Raw genomic sequence first — 17,885 nt, 5'->3', positions numbered from 1 at the left:
ATATAAAGAAAAACTTAATGTTAGATACAATTAATCAATTTGACAGCACTATATATATATATATATGCGCACATGTATCTGAACTAAATGAAAACATCAATATATGCTTAGTGTATTTCATTGGTCTTGAGTGCTAATGTTAGTTTTCCATTATGCATAAAATATAATAGTAATGTTGCTCAGTATGTAAAAACTGACAATTTATGCTAAGCCCACAAAATTCCACATAAGGCACCAGCAAATCTAATGTTTTTTTATTTATTTCTATGCAGGGCTTAAGCTGTTACCGACAGGTCAGAGTGACTAATCACATGAAGCGTTTATATTTTTACATTTTATTTTTAAAAAACACACAAACAAATAAAAAAAGCATACAAAATATAAAAGGTAAATAGTGCAGCAAGATACAACTTAAAAGATACAAAAAATAATAATAATAATAATAAAAATACAATTCTTCGGAATCTCGAAATAAAAAATCGTAAAACATGTTAAAAGTGAAATATTTCCCTTAAAAAAACATCCTATGGAAATGTAAAAATGAAAGGAAGGAATATAAAATACACCATAAGATGAAGAGAAAAGTTTACAACATCTACAGTATCTAAAAAAATTTCTCCTTCTTTCCTTCATGATATCTTCAAAATCATGACTACAAAGTGCTATAAAGTCCAGAGTATACTTGAATAGAGCAAGGAAAAATAAACATACAAAGGCCTCAAGACAATTCTCACTCAAAACATGTTGGTGAGTAATGAGATAACAGCAGTGTCAGCTTGTGAGATTTTCCCTAAAGAATTGTTTTAAGGCCAAAGGAGAGAGCGGCACCCAGAGAGAGTCCCAAAGCCAGGAAGAAGGTCATCAGAGCCCCTGCTGTCTCTGCATCTTTAGGCCTCACCAGCCTAGATAAAAAAATAAACGAGTTTGTGGGTGTTCTGAGAAATATTATGTGGGTCAATGGGTTGAAAATACCAGGAATAGTGACATTACAGAATAAATGTACTATTTACTTAACCCAGTTGATTTCGAAAATATTTTCGTGTTATCTTTAAGAGTACTTACTGTGGAGCATAGCTCATGGAGAGGCAGGCAAAATATCCACTTGTGATGGCAAACAAAGACATGGAGATAATATAAGCCAAGTCATGATTGAAAATGACTGGAAGATAGGAGCGAGGCTGAACGTTGCAGAGCATGAGGGCAGGAATGAAAACTACCCGTAATACCACGAAAAGAGGGAATAATTTACTCTTCTTCGAAGGCTGGGAATTTGGGAAAAGAAAAATTAGATGTTAGATAAAGAATCATTTCCAAAAGTAATCATTATCATAGCACTGTATTGTGTTGATACAGGATCCGATGAGACTCACCCACTGAAGACGAGAAGTGAGACTTCTGCCTATCCAGTCCATCACATTGAAGACAATGAATGAACACAAAGGGATAAAGATGTTCTCTATAAGATGAAAAAGGATATAAATCAAAGTGCTTTGAAAAGCATAATGCATAATTATAATCTTTTGTAGACTCACCTTCAAATAAGCCAGAAGATTTTGTATTTACTGTAATTGCTGGGAAAACGGACAGTGTGACGGCAAACACGCATGTCACACAAAATGCCATCACCCATATCTAAAAAAATGAAGTTAAATAAATTATTAAATAAAATAAATCCAGATATGTACTATTACTTGTCTTAAAATAAATGTACTACATTTTTCCTGAGGTTTGAAACAAGGATGCTGGTTATAATATCAAAATACTTTCAGTATACCTTTTTGAAGACCTGTGGCACAGTTGACTTCTCCTCAGGTTCTTCTTTGAGCTCATTCAGCTTTTTACATGCTTCAGTTTCACCAATGTTATCGAATCCATTGTCAGCATCATCTAACTTCATTTTATCCATCTCTGTAGCAACAAAAATAACACAAAAACACAGTGATTGTCTTTGCTGTAGTTTGTCCAAACACTGGAAAAATGTGCAATTAGACATACCAGATCTATCTGCTGGTGGCTCTTTCTGTGTCTCTGCAGTTTTAGGGGACACATTTTCCAAATAAAGTTGGGCTAATCTCTGAAATATAACAAGGAATTTCATTTATACAAAATAACATAAATAATCAGAATTTCGTTAATGCACTATTTTCATATTTTAGAGCAATTTTTAAATGAGCAGTAAATGCTTTTATCTGTGTTGTTGACGCTCAACAGTTAAATGACAAGTAAAAAGAAATCATGATGGCCTAAGGCACCTACCAGATACGGAAGTATGAGATAGCAGCACAAAGTAAGCAGAGTGGCGGCACAGGGGGTAATGAAATATCCAAGGGCAGAACTCTCAGAGTCGGTTTTAACTGTCAGCATAAATGTGAAAACTGTCAGCATAAATGTTTTTCTCTCAGAGTTTTAATAAAAAGCACCTCGTATTATTTAGGTTCAAGTAGGCATGGGGTGGAATAGGGCTGCACATTAGAGGTCTGCATGGGACTGTTTTTTTTTAACCCTGCTCCCGCAACGTGTGTTTCCCTCCTGCCCGCCCCCACAAACATTCTGTTACAGCTTGATGAAATTGTGAAAAAATTACAAACATTAGGGCTATGCTAAATGTTGAGAATAACAGAGAAATTTGGGTTTAGAATTAGGGTGTCTGGGTTTATTTTTCAATAGCAACCAGCTGGATGTACATTATCCTCTTATTTAGAAGAATATGATTTTTATCATTCAATTTGTAAGGAGTTTGCAGGTACTTACAGATATTCGATAACAGCATGGCAAGACCCGAGAAGATTCCTGCCACCGCCTGTCCACTCATAAACAGGGAGCTGAATCTCGGGGGTAGTTTACTGACCAGACCAAACAGACTACCTTGCAGAATGGCCCCAAACACTGAGAGAGAAAAAAGTGCAAGAACAATGAGGGGAGTTAGATTTGTCCACTGATTCACTCACTGAAAGTTGTTAAAGTAGAAGTGGAGTGGATCTATTCTAATACTCTATTCAATATGAAGTGAAAAGGTAAATGTGAACATACTGTAGATGTAAGGCATAAGAAACGTACTGTTAATAAACCAGATTGTTGCCATGGTAATGGAAAAGAAGTGGTCCCGGTCCATCCTAACTTTCACTAAAATGGCCGTGAGAATGAAGAGAAGTAATATGAAGACCATGCTACCCGCAATCCGCATCTTCTCTGCAATGCTACGTAAAGCAAACGAGAACAAAATAACTCATGATTATAATACGACCTATACACCTCTGTACCAATACAACACTACGACATGCAAAAGTAAACAAAATGAACTTTTGCTTGACTGAACCAAGTACTCACTGCTGGTATAGAAAGGAGTTGAGAAGTGTGAACAGCAGCAAGGGAAGCTGGGCTAACAGCACACTCATGTTATCAAACATATACGGGTCTGACTGTGAAGAATCTGTACCATTTTTCAAACGGTCAGTGAAATACTGCAAACAGAAGAGAATGGAGGATGAGCACATGACATTTAAAGATAACCTTAAGTATTAATCAGTAAAAGTATGTCTGTCTTACATTCATTGCCGTTATGAAGAAGTTCCATGGAAGCAGAGTTCCCATTCCCAACAAGAAAAAGATAACAGCCACAAGGCCACTGTCAAGGTTAGAGAGACAATTATGCTAACATTATGTCATAAACTAAACAAAATGAATGAAAGTTAACATCTTATTATTTTTCCTGAATAATTCAGCATGGCCATGATGCCAACTGATTTTCTGTTCTCTAAATCAGTTGACATCGGCATCAGAACTCCACTCACTGCTTATCTGATGTCCCCTTACAAGTCCTCATTTTGAAATGTTCTGAGAGAAAAAAAGAAAAAGTTACATTTTTGTTGTTAGATCATGATCAAGTTAGTGACATCAATACACAACCATATATTACTGTACAGACATCTACATGAATTGTGGGTGAAATAGATACCAGAGGCTGTTTCCTCGGGTATTTCTGCTGTAATTTTGCAAGCACTGCTTGTTTATTAACAGAAACTGTTTTTTTTTTTTTTTAAATACATTTAATTAACCATGATTTGTTTTGTGATTCTAGAAGATTCTAGATTATAATTCAATAAAAAATATTGAGAGGGAAACATTTGATTTCAGTTTACATCTTGATGTTTGTGTTTTAGCTTCATAATTCATTTAATTTTTATATAATTAAATGATTTAAAGTCATCCTGCGGCTGAAGCCTACCAGTAGGAACTTGTTTAAATTATTACTAAACTCATTCCCGTCACCACCAGAAACACAAGAAAGAAACGCGGGAAACGTCTTTCCCGGATGATTTCATCATCAGTTTCCTCTGTCAACTTTGAAAAAACCCGCGTGAAGTTCAGCTTCAACGACGAACAACTTAAACTATCGTAACGTTGATCAGTATTAATGTCTAGTTCTTGTTTAATTTATTGACTTATTGAGTTTTATAAATAAAATAAGCATTTATATCAAATAAAATATACACTAAAAGCATAATTTCATTTCCTGCGTCACGATATGCGTTAATCATAAATGTTTTCAATTTTGTTAAAGATACTATAAACCTAGTATCCTAAACGTGAATCACTCATCACTCAAAATCTGAAAGCATATAACTTATGCCCAAACAATACCTGCTCCCTTCTACATCTGTCAACCAACTTCCAATGGATTTTGAAAAAAGAAAGAAAAAGTGAAAAAGAGACTACGTTTGAGCATTTACTGCTGGTATAAATAAATATTGATTCAGTGACTGCACTGAAATAGAATATATTATTCTAAAATTCGATGCGTTCATTTAAAGTATTTTAAAAACAGAATATTCAGTATATTAAAATAAATACTCACAGAGTCGTAGACACACGTCGTCTCTCCTCAAAACAAGAAGCGCGGGTATATTTTGAACCAATGAATGAGCAAATGATTGACATTTGTGAGCACCTATCAGCGAGGAGGTCCTCCTCCCCTTTCTGTTGTTGACACTGGCTGACTTCACGCTCCACCCATGGCTCTGCAGTGAGTGAGCAGCCTCTTCGCCTATGAGTCGCTTCTTCATCCGTGTTAGTATTTATTTTGTTTTCAGTGTTGAAACGGCTATCAGGAAAATAGGACATGTTTTTAATAATTTTGTTTATTAATATTTTATTAACAACTGTTGAATTGTTTAATATATTAATAAAGTCAACACTCATATAAGCACAATATAATCCACTATATAATCCACTATGATTTTTTTTAATACTGCAAATAGCCTGCATATTGATAATTTTTATATTGCAAAAAGCTTAAGGCTAAGTACATTTGAAAAGAGCTGTGATTCAAATATGGATTTTCGAAAATACATTTTTATTCAATATTCATACATGGTAGTGTTCTTCTTATTATTATTACATTGAATTTATTGCAACACTTCAGTATGTGAATTATATTTTCAGAAAACTGAACACATTTTTAGCGTTATCAGGCTTTTATCAACGGAGTTGCGCACTCGTGGTGTAGGTTACGGCTACTATACATTGGCCTGCCACAAGATGGCACTGTTTTGAAAACTCCTGATGCTTCGAATCTTTTCCCAAAACAATGAGAGAAAAGCTTCGAAGCTTTAAGAGGCTTCATTTCTTAGTCCATACCTACCAGACGTCGGAATATTGTGGATAGTGTCATGACCCCAACAATTGTTTTCCCTTACATATCCACTTATCCAGCCTTTTTGATATAAAAATACAAACGCATTTTCACACCAATTATGACCTAGGCCTACTAATTTTATATTGTCAGTGTTAGAATGCAAACACGGAATTAAAAGAGCTTAGATATGGATATGCAATCAGTCAAATTCTATTTACCCCCGGCCCCCCCCCCCCCCCCCCAAGCAATCAACAAGATCAGACAAAGAACTGAAAATTAGGACTATAATATAAAAACTCAAACCAATAAAAGAAACGTGGTGTCAAAACTTAATCAAACCACAAACAACTACACTGTAAAAAAAATTACATGATCAATACGTTATGACAACATAGGTTTTTATATTGCTTTAACTCAATTTTCAGCTTTTTTTTATTTTTATTTTTTACAAGTTATACAAGATTCCACTCATTATTTTAAGCCAGTTTAATGTAATTTAAGTTTAAATGACTTTAACTCCAAGTTGAGTGTACTTTAAAATTTAAGGCAGCAACTTTTTTCTTTTCTTTTTATTACAGTGTATGGTAACAAATGCAAACAAGGAAACAGAAAAGTAAAAAAAATGTAAAACCATATCAAAATTCTACAGAAACACAGACTTATGATATTCCTTTCTTTCTCCTTTGTTAGTCTTTCTTTTTCTCTTGAAATCAAGAGTTAAAACATGTTCCATGAAAATAGGCCACGTTTATTATTACCAGCAAAGTCAATAACAAATGTAGGCTATTTAGTTCCAAAGATGAATCTATTGCCCATAGCTATAGCTTTTATAAAATGAGTTAATTGTTAGTTTAAAATGAAGAAAAGTGTTTTGCATAAGTTTGTCATAGGCCTGACAACAGTAGCCTACCTACTAAAGTATTTTCCCTCCATCTACCAAACAATGTCCTGTCATACCTTTAGTTCTTTGATAATATACTATGAATTTATCTAATTAATATTCATGCATTAAGCTGGTGTTAATGTATGAGGCAAGCAGTTTAAAACAGTAGTGTTCTCAAATGACCCCTTGAGTTTGAGCTGTTCTCTAAGAAATACAAATGATTATGGTGTTTAACTCTAAAAATTTTCAGTATTCCCCAAACAAATGTGCTGTTTTCTACATCTGTATATTTGATGAAAAATTTCAAATAGAATCCATGATAGTTGGAGATGAACATAATTATTATTTTTTTTTTTGTGATTTTTGAAAATATAATGATGTACTGATGACGGTTGTTATTTTGTTTTGTGTGCCGGGAAATTGATTTGCTTTATTTGACTTAAGGTTAAACATTGACCACTGAATGTAAATAAAATCCTCTTGCTGACCCCACTATAAAAAGACGTCCCCTGGTCCATTTGCTTCAGTTTTTTTTTAATCTAAGCTGAAGAACTGGAAAAAACAGCATGGAGCGTGAGCAGCGGTTGAATTGGTTAATCCTTGCAATGATATGTCCTCTTATTGCAGGTAAGTCTTTTTGCTTAATCAGGATAAATACATTCTGAAATTTAGAGACAAAACGTCTGTTAGCATGAAAGGAATATATTAAAAATGAAGGTACTTTTAAAGACTTTGTGATAGACAGCTCACAAATAATTCTCATCTAAATCTGTATTTTGGCTTATATAGATATGCATTTTCTCTGGAAATGAAACCGCAACAAAAGTTATTTTTCTTGTGACCTCCTCCAATGATCTGATTGTTTCTAGGTGCTCCATCCTCCATGTCCAAAAGACATGTATCATGTCCCGAGGAGAATCTAAACATTGTTGGCGGGAGCTATGTTCTTTCAGGGAGTTTTCTAAGATACATCTGTCCGGATGGATATTACCCATCTGTTCAGTCACGTCTTTGTCAAAATGGAGTTTGGACCCCAAAGCCTAGTGCCAGAAAACTCCCAGAGTGCAAAAGTAAGAAACAAGACATTATCATGTGGGTGAACGTGATTTCACCAAGTAAAATATATGCCTTGATCAACAGCTTTGTTGATCCTTGAACAACATTCCAATCATCCAATCAAATTGGAGGGATACGTTTAGAGTTTATGTCAAGTTTAGGCTTGCAAACCAGTTTAGGTGCTTCTACATCTGTGTTATTCACCTATCATTTCCCTCTGATTAGGGATAAGTTATGGATAGGGTATTTTTTAGGGGTAGGGATAGGGTTAAAAGTAAGATTACAGTTTTGGACAGGAATGTTGTTCCAGGATCACCAAAACATGTCGATCCAGGAACATGTTGTACATGGTGAAATCACATTCACCCATATGGTCACCGTGATTTTGAGTCATTATATCATGAATAAATGCTGGACTATTTTGAAGCAGAGTTTTTTTTATATATATATATATATATATATATATATATATATATATATATATATATATATATATATATATATATATATATATATATATATTTATTTATTTATTTTTTAATCTGAAGCTAGAGATGATCTCTTCTACAGTATGTGTTTATTTATGCTTTTCTAGAGATCACATGTCCCAATCCTCGTGTTTTGGAGAATGGAGAGGTGACCCCATTTAAAGACAGGTACTATGTAAATGACACAACCACCTACTCATGTCATTCCGATTATAAGTTCCGTGGTTCGGCGGTCCGTGTTTGCAAGCCTAATGGGAAGTGGAATGGAACCACACCAATCTGTGGACGTGACTGTGAGTAATTGCCATTATATTCATCAGTTTCCATTAACTAATCGGATATAAAAATGCTAATTTAGTTCCTGGTCTAATATCTCTCCATATATCAGAGTCCTTGAGTTTAGCTTAAAAAAATGTTGTACTGATGTGTGATGTCTATTCTGTTGCGTTTCTATCTGATGTCATGTGAGTTCAACACAGTTTCAGCAGAAATTTCATCACAATCATTTCAAATTTCAGCAGAAATTCCTCTCCATGCATCTGCCTAGATCAAATGGAGATCCACAGATCTTCACTTCAATTTGTCTTTTTGTTACTTCCTCACAGCTGATCACTGTCCTGATCCTGGCGTTCCCCCTGGTAGCAGTCGAACAGGCCACATGTTTAACATTGACGACAAAGTCACGTACCGCTGTGACAGTAAATTGACCTTGATTGGTTCCAAAGAGCGAGTCTGTCTGGATGGTGGCCAGTGGTCAGGGACAGAGCCGCAATGCTATGGTGAGTCTTCTGATTGGTACATTGAAGCTCCAAAATAATGTGCCTTGTATGGACTTGTGGTCTCAAAAATAAGAGATTTTGCTTTTGAAATGTGGCTTTTCTGGATAATGCACCTACAATGTTGTTGTGTAAATATTGTGCAGCACATTTCACCTACGACACCCCAGAGGAAGCGTCAGAAGCATTCAGCAGTTCTCTAAAGTCAAATCTAGCAGTTTCTCAACAGCATGAAGGAGAAGGTACATTTGTGTGGTTTAAAGCCTTAATCATATTTATACACAAACGCACACGTTTTTTCATCGTCATTAATAATTGGCGTGCTCAGAAAAAGAAAATAATGTGAATCTATAACGTGAATGCCTTGTTCCTTCTGTCTTTAGATCAGCAGGGGAAGAAAATAACTTTGGATAAGGGTGGAAAACTTGATATCTACATTGCTTTGGATGCATCTGACAGCATCGACAAGGAAGATTTTGACAAGGCAAAAAATACCATTAAACTGCTTATAGAGAAGGTATGTCCCCCAGAGGTTGATGTAATAAAAGTTGTAAGACCACTTATTTTTTAGACTACTGATGTCGATAATGAAGTTCACCCAAAAATTAAAATTCTGGTCCAAACCCGTAAGACTTTGGTTCATCTTTGGAACACAAATCAGCATGAGAGGAGACCTATACTTAGCCCACACACACACACACACCTATGTTCCTTGACAGTTTTCGAGTATGGGGTCTCTGCGGAACAAAAGTGGGCGTTTCTAAATTTGTGGGTGTTTTCAATAGATAGGATAATTCTGGTCACGTCCTCCACTCAGCATTACCGCAGCTCCTCCAGTCATTGCGCTATTCTTCGGTATGCCCGTTGGCTTCACCCCCAGCCTCCCAATCTTTACTTTTTCCTCCTGCCACCACCAACTCTCTCCTTTCCGTTGCCTCCAGCTCCTGTTGCAGACGCTAGCGCGAGGCTGCCTCCGCTTGCGACACAGGCTCACTCATCTCATTTTCATCCACTATTTCCCACTTGTGCCTCTTTCCATGTCCCTCCCCAAGCCCCAGAGGCCGACCCAAGCGTGAGGCTGCCTCCGCTGGCAATCACAGCCTCGGCTCCTCTCCTCTACATCTCTCTTTCAGTCTACATCCCAATATTCACTTTTCACCACAACACCACTCCTCGTCACCAAGTCAGCCGTACCAATCCCTTTTAGCCTACTTACATTTTAGAAGCTCACAGGCTAAATTCCCATCTGACTCCAATTGCTCCGTCACACGTTTCTGGTTCCAAAAACACCTCAAATCCATTTGATTCAATCCGGCATCCCAGCCGAACACTTTTACAGTCGTTCGTTTGGCATAGGTGCAGCAACCACAGCTGCTCAAAAAGGCTTCTACCAGCAGCTTCAGATTCAAACACTCAGTCGCTGGACGTCAGAGGCTTTTAAGAGCTTTATTCAATCCAATCGCTTCCGCAAGAAGCTCAATGAACCCTTGTTAGCTAAATTCTTCAGCTCCTGCTTATTCTCACACACTCAAACCTATAGGATCACCATATACACCTAAATTAACACCACCAATGGTTTTTAAGCATACGTGAGGGTCCACGTACCGTGCACGTGATGCAAATTTTGTCACCACCTGATTTTTGTTGACTTTGTATGCGTAGGTTGCACATGCGCATTGTATTTGTTTTGCACTAATCAGTTGTTCCACAACATGGCAACACTGGTTGCCTATACTTAAGTAAGTAAGCCTATACTTTGGCCTTTGATGCGTTTCAAGAGGGGAGTAGTCCCCTACAATCCACAGTATACTTGCATTCCGCTCTGGAACGATCACGGTTCACAATCCAAGCAATTACCGGAGGATGAAATCAAGTCGAACACTGAATTCGATCTTAATGAAAATCCTGTTTCACATAATGGAAGCAAAATGCATATGTTGTTTCATGTGGACTTGAACTCTTTATGTGTTCATGCAATCGTTAAAGTGCCCCTATTATGCTATTTTAAAGTTTCCTAATGTTGTTTTGGAGTCTCCTACAAAGGTCAAAAAATGGTTTAATTTCCTCATAATATACACTTGCACATCAACACATTTCCAGTGAATCTCAAACGACTCGTCAAATGAATCAATCTCTCTAAATCCCGCCTTTCCACAAGCTACTGCTCTGATTGGCCAGACAGCTCAGTCTGTTGTGATTGGTTTATCGTGTACTGCGTGAATGACTGATGTGAATGACTAGTGTAACATAAACGTTGGTAAAACAAATCTTGATCCATAATCTTTCCTCAATGTAGTGAGAATGACAGACAATCTGCATTAATAGACACAGTTATAGGTAATAGTGACCCACAAACTGATTAGCAGAAGTATTTAAGTAAGACAGTGATAACGTGAGTTAGCCAGTTAGCAGGAGACCTACACAATATAAAACTCAAAACTAAGTATTTTGAACACCATCTATCAAGAGCAAGCGGTGTGTGAATCCTGCATTGAACTCCGAGACTTGAGAACCAGTCGTCAGTGAAATAAAGGGAACACAGCAAAAGTTTAGGATTATACTGCTGTGGTATCGTGGTACAGATGAATTTTAACCACTGATTCTTCACATGCTCATCCTTGGGCAATGAAAAAAAACTGGCTTTACCTTCACATTGTAGAGCATGTCTTCTCGACATGATGCTGTCCAGTATCCACAGGAATCAGCTGTTGGTTTGAGGTTCAAGTTTTCCCTGGTGTCTGCGCACACAATAAGTGGGCGGGCAATATGCTAATGTTTCGTCTTGACGTCACAACGAAACGGCTTATGACTGGTTTGAAGAACGATTCATTTCATTGACTCAGAGTCGACTCTTACTTTTGAAAGACAATAACTTTATATACAGTGCACTTTCAGATTTAAAACTTTGCAGGATGTTTTTCATTCACTTAGAGCTATGTTACACACTACATGAAATGTCATTTTCAAAAATCCATAATAGGGGCCCTTTAACATCTTGACATTTTGTTGTTCATGCTATCATTAATGCTAACATAACCACATTTCAATCCAGCATTTTGATTGGATAACTGACAGATGGTGCTTCCAACTCTGAATACTTATTGCTCTTTCCCAAAAGATTAGTTATTACCAAGTCTCCCCAAACTATGAGATCCTGATATTTGCTACGGACGTTACCCGGATAATTTCTATGAGGAACTTTAAAAATACAAAAAAGGATGATAGGCTAACGAAGGTTGAGGAAGATCTGGACAATTTTAATTATGAAGGTAAGTACGCCTCTTATTGTATACATTGAAACAGTCACATTTAGAGATGATAATTACAGAAAAATGTGCCATGCCAAAATAGTACATTTAGGGGTACAGCAACTTGTTACAGTTCATTTATGTAAGTGAGGAAAGCAAGGTGTCTGAATAAATTTTGGAAGACTTGTATATATATATATATATATATATATATATATATATATATATATATATATATATATATATATATATATATATATATATATATATATACAGTAAGTAACAATTAAACAAATCATATATTCTTTTTAAACAAAATCCCAATTCATGTTCTAATTTAGATTAATTTGAATTTTTTTTTCTTTTTATGTTTTAATGTAGTCACTTGCTTTTAGAATTATTTAGTTAATGAGAAGCTTTTTAGAAAAAAGTTTCTCATTAACTTGCTGATTGTAATATTTGTTTTTGGTGTTTTTGTGACAGATAAAGGTGATCGCACAGGTACCAATCTCGCCAACCTCTATGCAAAGATTTATGAGAGCTTGACAATAGAGGAGCTCAACGATACAGCGACCTTCCTTGAGACCCAACACGTCATCATTGTGTTCACTGATGGTATTTACATCTATTCCATTCATAATTTGCATAGCCTACATAATGTCTTTTTTTGGTCCCCATGAGGGAAAAAAAACAACCTATAAATCACACTAAATTGTGTTTTTTGAAAATGTAAAAATGCATAAAGTTTCCTGTTAGGGTTGTTTAGGGGTAGGGTTAGGGTTAAGGGATGGAATATACGGTTTGTACAGTAAAAATCTATTAAACTAGAAGACACAACAGGCATTTTGCCATAAATTAGAGATCAACTTTGAAGCAAATATTCACTGTAATTTATCTTAATTGATCTCCTACTTCATAGGTCAAGCAAACATGGGGGGGAATCCTATACCTAAAGTGAACAAGATCAAACATCTCATCACCAAAAATGATCCAGAACGAGAAAAGAAACTTGGTAAGCAATGAATTTTATTATTATTATTATTATTATTATTATTATTATTATTATTATTATTATGAAATCAAATATTTAGGACTTGTAGTATTTTTCAAAATATGTCTTTCATTTACAAGCATTATCATCAGGGACAGCAAAAACTTCACATATTGATTTAGAAGACTTTATTATTGATTTCTTATTGATACGAATGTGTCCTCTCTTTCCAGATCTTTATGTATTTGGAGTTGGAACTGATGTGAATAAAGAAGACGTGAATGGCTTGGTGTCACAGAGGGACCAAGAACACCATTTCTTTATTCTTCAAGACTTGGACAAGGTGCAGGAGACGTTTGACAACATGATTGGTACTGTAGCTATAATTTATGTTTATTTATGATATTATATTTAGAGATTTATAGATATAAATTTCCTTCCTGCTTCTGTTCAATTCAAACATGGCGCCTTTAGATGTGTCAGAGCAGGTTTGACACCATTGATGGAAATTGTCATTCTCGTGTATTTGTATGTGAGAGAATGCATTAGTTTGAATATGTGGAATGGACAATGGGATATTCTTCAAAATGTCTACTTAGTCATACAGGTTTGGAACTACATGCAGGTTAATGAATGTTGACAGAATAGAGAACTAATGCTTTAAGCATTGACTTAAGGAACCTCTAGTTCTTATCATGTAATGAATGATTGTTCCTATACTGCTTCCTTACACAGATGAGGGCACCAGTGTTGAATTGTGTGGGATTCATCAAAACTATGACAAGGAGAAACGGAGTGCATTTCCCTGGTTGGCACAGATTCATGTTGCTGTAAGCATAACCTTTTTATCATGTGTATGTCTATATATAATTATAGATAGATTCATGTGTATAATACTTCGCTCATTTAAAAAAAAACACACAAGAAGAGGCAAAATAGACATGCAAGTTATATGGCAATAGAGATGAAGCATGACAACATCTATCTTCTCTGCTCTTCATGTAGCGTTCTCCACAAGGTTCAAACTGCATGGGGTCATTAGTTACCTCAAGTTACATCTTGACAGCAGCTCATTGCTTCAGAAGCGAAGACACAGTTGATAAGATAACAGTTAATCTGGAAAAAGGCCTGAAAGCAGGTAATGTTATGTCCTGAACTGATACACCCATATTGTCAGATGTTTAAAAATGTGTTACAGCATACATCTTATCAATGACGTTTACTTGTCCTTTTGCATTTGTAGATGTGGAAAAATTCATATGTCATCCTGAATATGACATCACAGCAAAACAGCATTTGAAAATAAAGGAAAATTATGAATTTGATGTAGCTCTTATACAGCTGAAAAAAAGTGTTAAGATGAGTTCTAATCTACGGTGAGGAGTATGTAACTTGATGTAACTTTATTAAGAATAATAAAAAAGGCTGAATTAATTAAAGAACGTCATGTGTATCTCTGTACAGACCTATCTGCATCCCCTGCACCAAAGAAACCAATGGAGCTCTGAGACTTTCAGACAGTGAAGGGACGTGCAGAAGACATGGTAAGGCATGCATATTAGAATCCTATCAAAAAGTGTGAAAGATTAGATATATTAAACATGTGCCACTGCTTATACAATGAAACATACCAAACATAAAATGTCATACATTTTGCATTTGTTACAGAGGAATTACTAATGAGCAACGATCTTGTGGAAGCTTCTTTTACGTCCAAAATGAAGACCACAACTGATGTACCAGAAAAGATAAAAAACATCACGATCAAGCGTGGGAAATATGTAATGCTTTTATTTTTATTTCTAATCTGATGTGTAGTAATTAAAAAAAAAAAAATCCAGTGCATTATGAGTATAAGAAAGCAACAAAATTTTAACTTTGATTTTATGGGGCATAAATGTAATAAAGTTCATATACAGCACAATCATTTGCTAGGACTTGAATTTCATTTAGCCATTTAACATTAATTATGTGCAATATGCGACAGAAAATGTATTATTTGAATATATAACATTTCATCCACAACAATCTAAGAACACTTCTTCTACTTATTCTTTAGCGGGATGCTTGTGTTGAAGATGCAAAAAAAGCAGTAGGAATCAACGTGACAAACGCAAGAGATGTAGTTACAGACAATTTTCTGTGCAGTGGTGGTACTGAACCAGAAACAGATCATGTTGCCTGCAAAGGTATGTTTGATTTTTGCCATTGTGACAGCAGCTTATTTAGCTCTAATCTACCACTTATATAACGTCATAACGTTGGTTGAAAACATTCTAATCAGAGATCTGAAATGAATTGATATAATTCTTATACAGTTCCTTGTGTCTGCATGTCATTTTGTAATAGGTGAATCCGGTGGGGCCACTTACATAAATAAAAAAGGTCGAATGATTCAGGTGAGATTTCCATTTCCTGTTGAAAACAGTATTGGTAATGTGGCTGTGAAGTCTCGTATAAAATGGCTCTTCTGGGAGGGGACGCCATTAAATAGGGGCGTACCAAACGAAAGTGAACACCTTCATGAAGGGCCCTTCCACAAGTCCGTCAGTGAAGCGTACATGCCATGCTCACTTCAAAGGCAGTAATTTTACCATTTATGGTCATATGACTCAGGGTGGTGAATCCTCGTGATTGGATGGTATGGTATTGGTTTTGTTGTGACATATTGCACACATTTTCATCATGCATTATTTCATATGAAGTTTAAATAAGTTATGTATAGGTAAGAAATACATTTAAATGGTAGAACTGTTATGTTATTTGATTAGCAGCAAGTTTTGAAGATCAGAGAGGAAACTCTCACACATACACACATAAAGCCATAAGGATGTTCACTTCCAATTGGAATTTGTGTGTTACAGGGTGAATTTAAAGATTAATTTGAGAGAAGCTGAGAAATAGGAACCTTTTTTAATATCTGTGAAATTTTGATAGGTTGGTGTCATAAGCTGGGGAGTGAAGGACATCTGCACAGCAAGAAACCCGGACCGCAATTCCCAAGCAGACACCAGAGATTACCATACAAATCTTTTCAGTGCTGATATACAATCATTCCTTAAAGAACACCTTGGAAATGACGTAATAGGCAACCCTCTACAGTTCTTCTGAATGTTTTAGCAGACTGAAACTGTGTGAGTGCAATTTGAGAAAACACTTTGATTCATTTTCATTGATATATCAAAACAATTTTAAGTAAATAGGCTGGCCTTTGTTAAAAAATTAATCCAGTTTATTATCAACAGTCTTTCATGTGTTATTCTTTTAATTTTATGTCTATGTTGTCTATGTTTGTGCAAGACTATCTGGATGTCCCAACCAATGGCAAGCAGGGGAGTGTCAGTCTTTTTTTGCAATTTTGTTTGGTGATGCCAGTGGTGCAGAAAATACAAAATTACAAAATAATGACCACTGACACAGGAGTATATTTTGAAACAGTGCTTTCGGGCATTTTGGTGAAATAAACCTACAAATTGCTTAGTCTCTGTGCACATGCACACGCACACATCCTTTAATCACATAATTTTTAAAAAACAAACTTTTTTTAAGGCTTTTTAAGAGAACATGCCTTAATATAATATTGTTTGTTCTACGCTCTGATGATTTGCACATATATTTCAAAATGACAACTACAATTTTTTTGCTTTATACTGACTTAATAAGGTCTACATTCTGACTTGCAGTATTACAATTCACAATTCCATCTGTTTTGAGAATGATTACAAACTGCAATAAAAGCCTTACAGTACATCACTGCAGTTCTCAGTCAGCTCATTTATGGCTGAAGTATATGAAGGTAGATTACGTCCTACATGAAAAATGACAACTATGGGTCAGACACAGACCCCTGGACAAAGTTAAACATGTGACTAATGAAAACAAACTGTGACTCATACATTGTCTGATGAAACTTTTATTAAAATTGTTCTTTCTTTGCCCGCAGCTCCCATAAAGTAAGTTTCTAACATATTTCTAAGCAATGTTATTATTACAGTAAAATATTATGGGAAGTATAATTATGGAAGACGAGAAGCAAACTTTGAGAAACCACGACTCAGCATCCCATTCTCCACATTAAGTTTAATATATTAAATTGTTATAACAGCATAAACATGCTTATTTTGTAAATTAATAGGACACATTTTTGGAAGTATAAAGTATGAATTTGACAGTCTCGTCTCACAGACACCAGATTAGCAGAGCCAATTAGACTGGAATTTGATTATGTGAAACTTGTGTAACTTATTGAAATTATAAATCATGCAAAATAAAATTGGACAAAAAGTATATGCAGGAGAAATTTTAAAAAAGCACACTGTAAAAATAAAAGGTGCCTGGAGGAACCTTTTGGGGTTCTTCACTTTGCCACACTGGCGGAACCGTCTGTAGATCCTCAAGGCACCCTTTAAAAAGGGGCAGTTCTCTGAAGAACCACACAGGTTTCCTGAGGAACTCTTATATTAGGCACTGTGTGGAACCACTTTGGGTGCCTCCAGGAACCAAATTTCATTTTTTTTTTATATTTAATTTCATGTTGTTACTATGGTAACCTTTGACTTCTATTATAATAAACAAATTGAACCAAATACAAAATAAGAATTGTTTATTACATATTTGATATTCATTTTTATACACTTCCATGCACATGGGAAAAAAGCTAACTATAGATTAATATCAATGAATACACAAAAAATAGTATAATACATAAGCAACATGAATAATCAACCATATACAATAGGCTATACAAGAAAAGACATCTCAACAAAATGCATGGAAACGCATATGTTCCACAAAATAAATCAATGTAA

The 17,885-nt window shown here is 35.4% G+C and overlaps 2 protein-coding genes across 2 annotated transcripts; one reads left to right on the top strand and one right to left on the bottom strand.

The window, feature by feature from the left end:
• Window positions 1–238: 238 nt before the first annotated feature.
• slc29a2 (solute carrier family 29 member 2) lies at window positions 239–4,947 on the bottom strand. Its single transcript, XM_084136646.1, has 13 exons — window positions 4,856–4,947; window positions 3,792–3,834; window positions 3,547–3,625; window positions 3,328–3,461; window positions 3,058–3,197; window positions 2,752–2,886; window positions 2,257–2,354; window positions 1,996–2,074; window positions 1,775–1,908; window positions 1,533–1,632; window positions 1,371–1,456; window positions 1,063–1,262; window positions 239–902 (listed from the first exon to the last, which is right to left on the bottom strand). Exons 2-13 carry the CDS (start codon window positions 3,821–3,823, stop codon window positions 791–793), a joined length of 1,329 nt encoding a protein of 442 aa, XP_083992772.1. The 5' UTR covers window positions 3,824–3,834; window positions 4,856–4,947; the 3' UTR covers window positions 239–790.
• A 2,044-nt stretch (window positions 4,948–6,991) lies between these two features.
• Window positions 6,992–17,019, top strand: cfb (complement factor B). Its single transcript, XM_084136088.1, has 18 exons — window positions 6,992–7,145; window positions 7,388–7,588; window positions 8,170–8,355; window positions 8,668–8,841; window positions 8,985–9,080; window positions 9,222–9,355; window positions 11,957–12,107; window positions 12,570–12,701; window positions 13,006–13,098; window positions 13,311–13,448; window positions 13,813–13,907; window positions 14,083–14,215; window positions 14,321–14,453; window positions 14,542–14,621; window positions 14,746–14,858; window positions 15,137–15,266; window positions 15,427–15,476; window positions 16,015–17,019. The coding sequence occupies exons 1-18, from the start codon at window positions 7,085–7,087 to the stop codon at window positions 16,186–16,188; spliced, it is 2,274 nt and encodes a 757-aa protein (XP_083992214.1). The 5' UTR covers window positions 6,992–7,084; the 3' UTR covers window positions 16,189–17,019.
• The last annotated feature ends 866 nt before the right edge of the window (window positions 17,020–17,885 follow it).

Source organism: Abramis brama (assembly GCF_963993115.1).
Source record: "Abramis brama genome assembly, chromosome: 15".
Classification (NCBI taxonomy): domain Eukaryota; kingdom Metazoa; phylum Chordata; class Actinopteri; order Cypriniformes; family Leuciscidae; genus Abramis; species Abramis brama.
This window is presented reverse-complemented; position numbering and strand designations above follow the sequence as displayed.

Coding starts and splice junctions, on each gene's coding strand:
- slc29a2 (XM_084136646.1), bottom strand. CDS start 3,823: ATGAGGACTTGTAAGGGGACATCAGATAAGCA. Junction 3,462..3,546: donor TCTTCATAACGGCAATGAAT/GTAAGACAGACA, acceptor TTCTGTTTGCAG/TATTTCACTGACCGTTTGAA. Junction 1,909..1,995: donor GCCACCAGCAGATAGATCTG/GTATGTCTAATT, acceptor TTGTTGCTACAG/AGATGGATAAAATGAAGTTA.
- cfb (XM_084136088.1), top strand. CDS start 7,085: ATGGAGCGTGAGCAGCGGTTGAATTGGTTAATCCTTGCAATGATATGT. Junction 7,146..7,387: donor GATATGTCCTCTTATTGCAG/GTAAGTCTTTTT, acceptor GATTGTTTCTAG/GTGCTCCATCCTCCATGTCC. Junction 9,356..11,956: donor TTAAACTGCTTATAGAGAAG/GTATGTCCCCCA, acceptor CTTTCCCAAAAG/ATTAGTTATTACCAAGTCTC.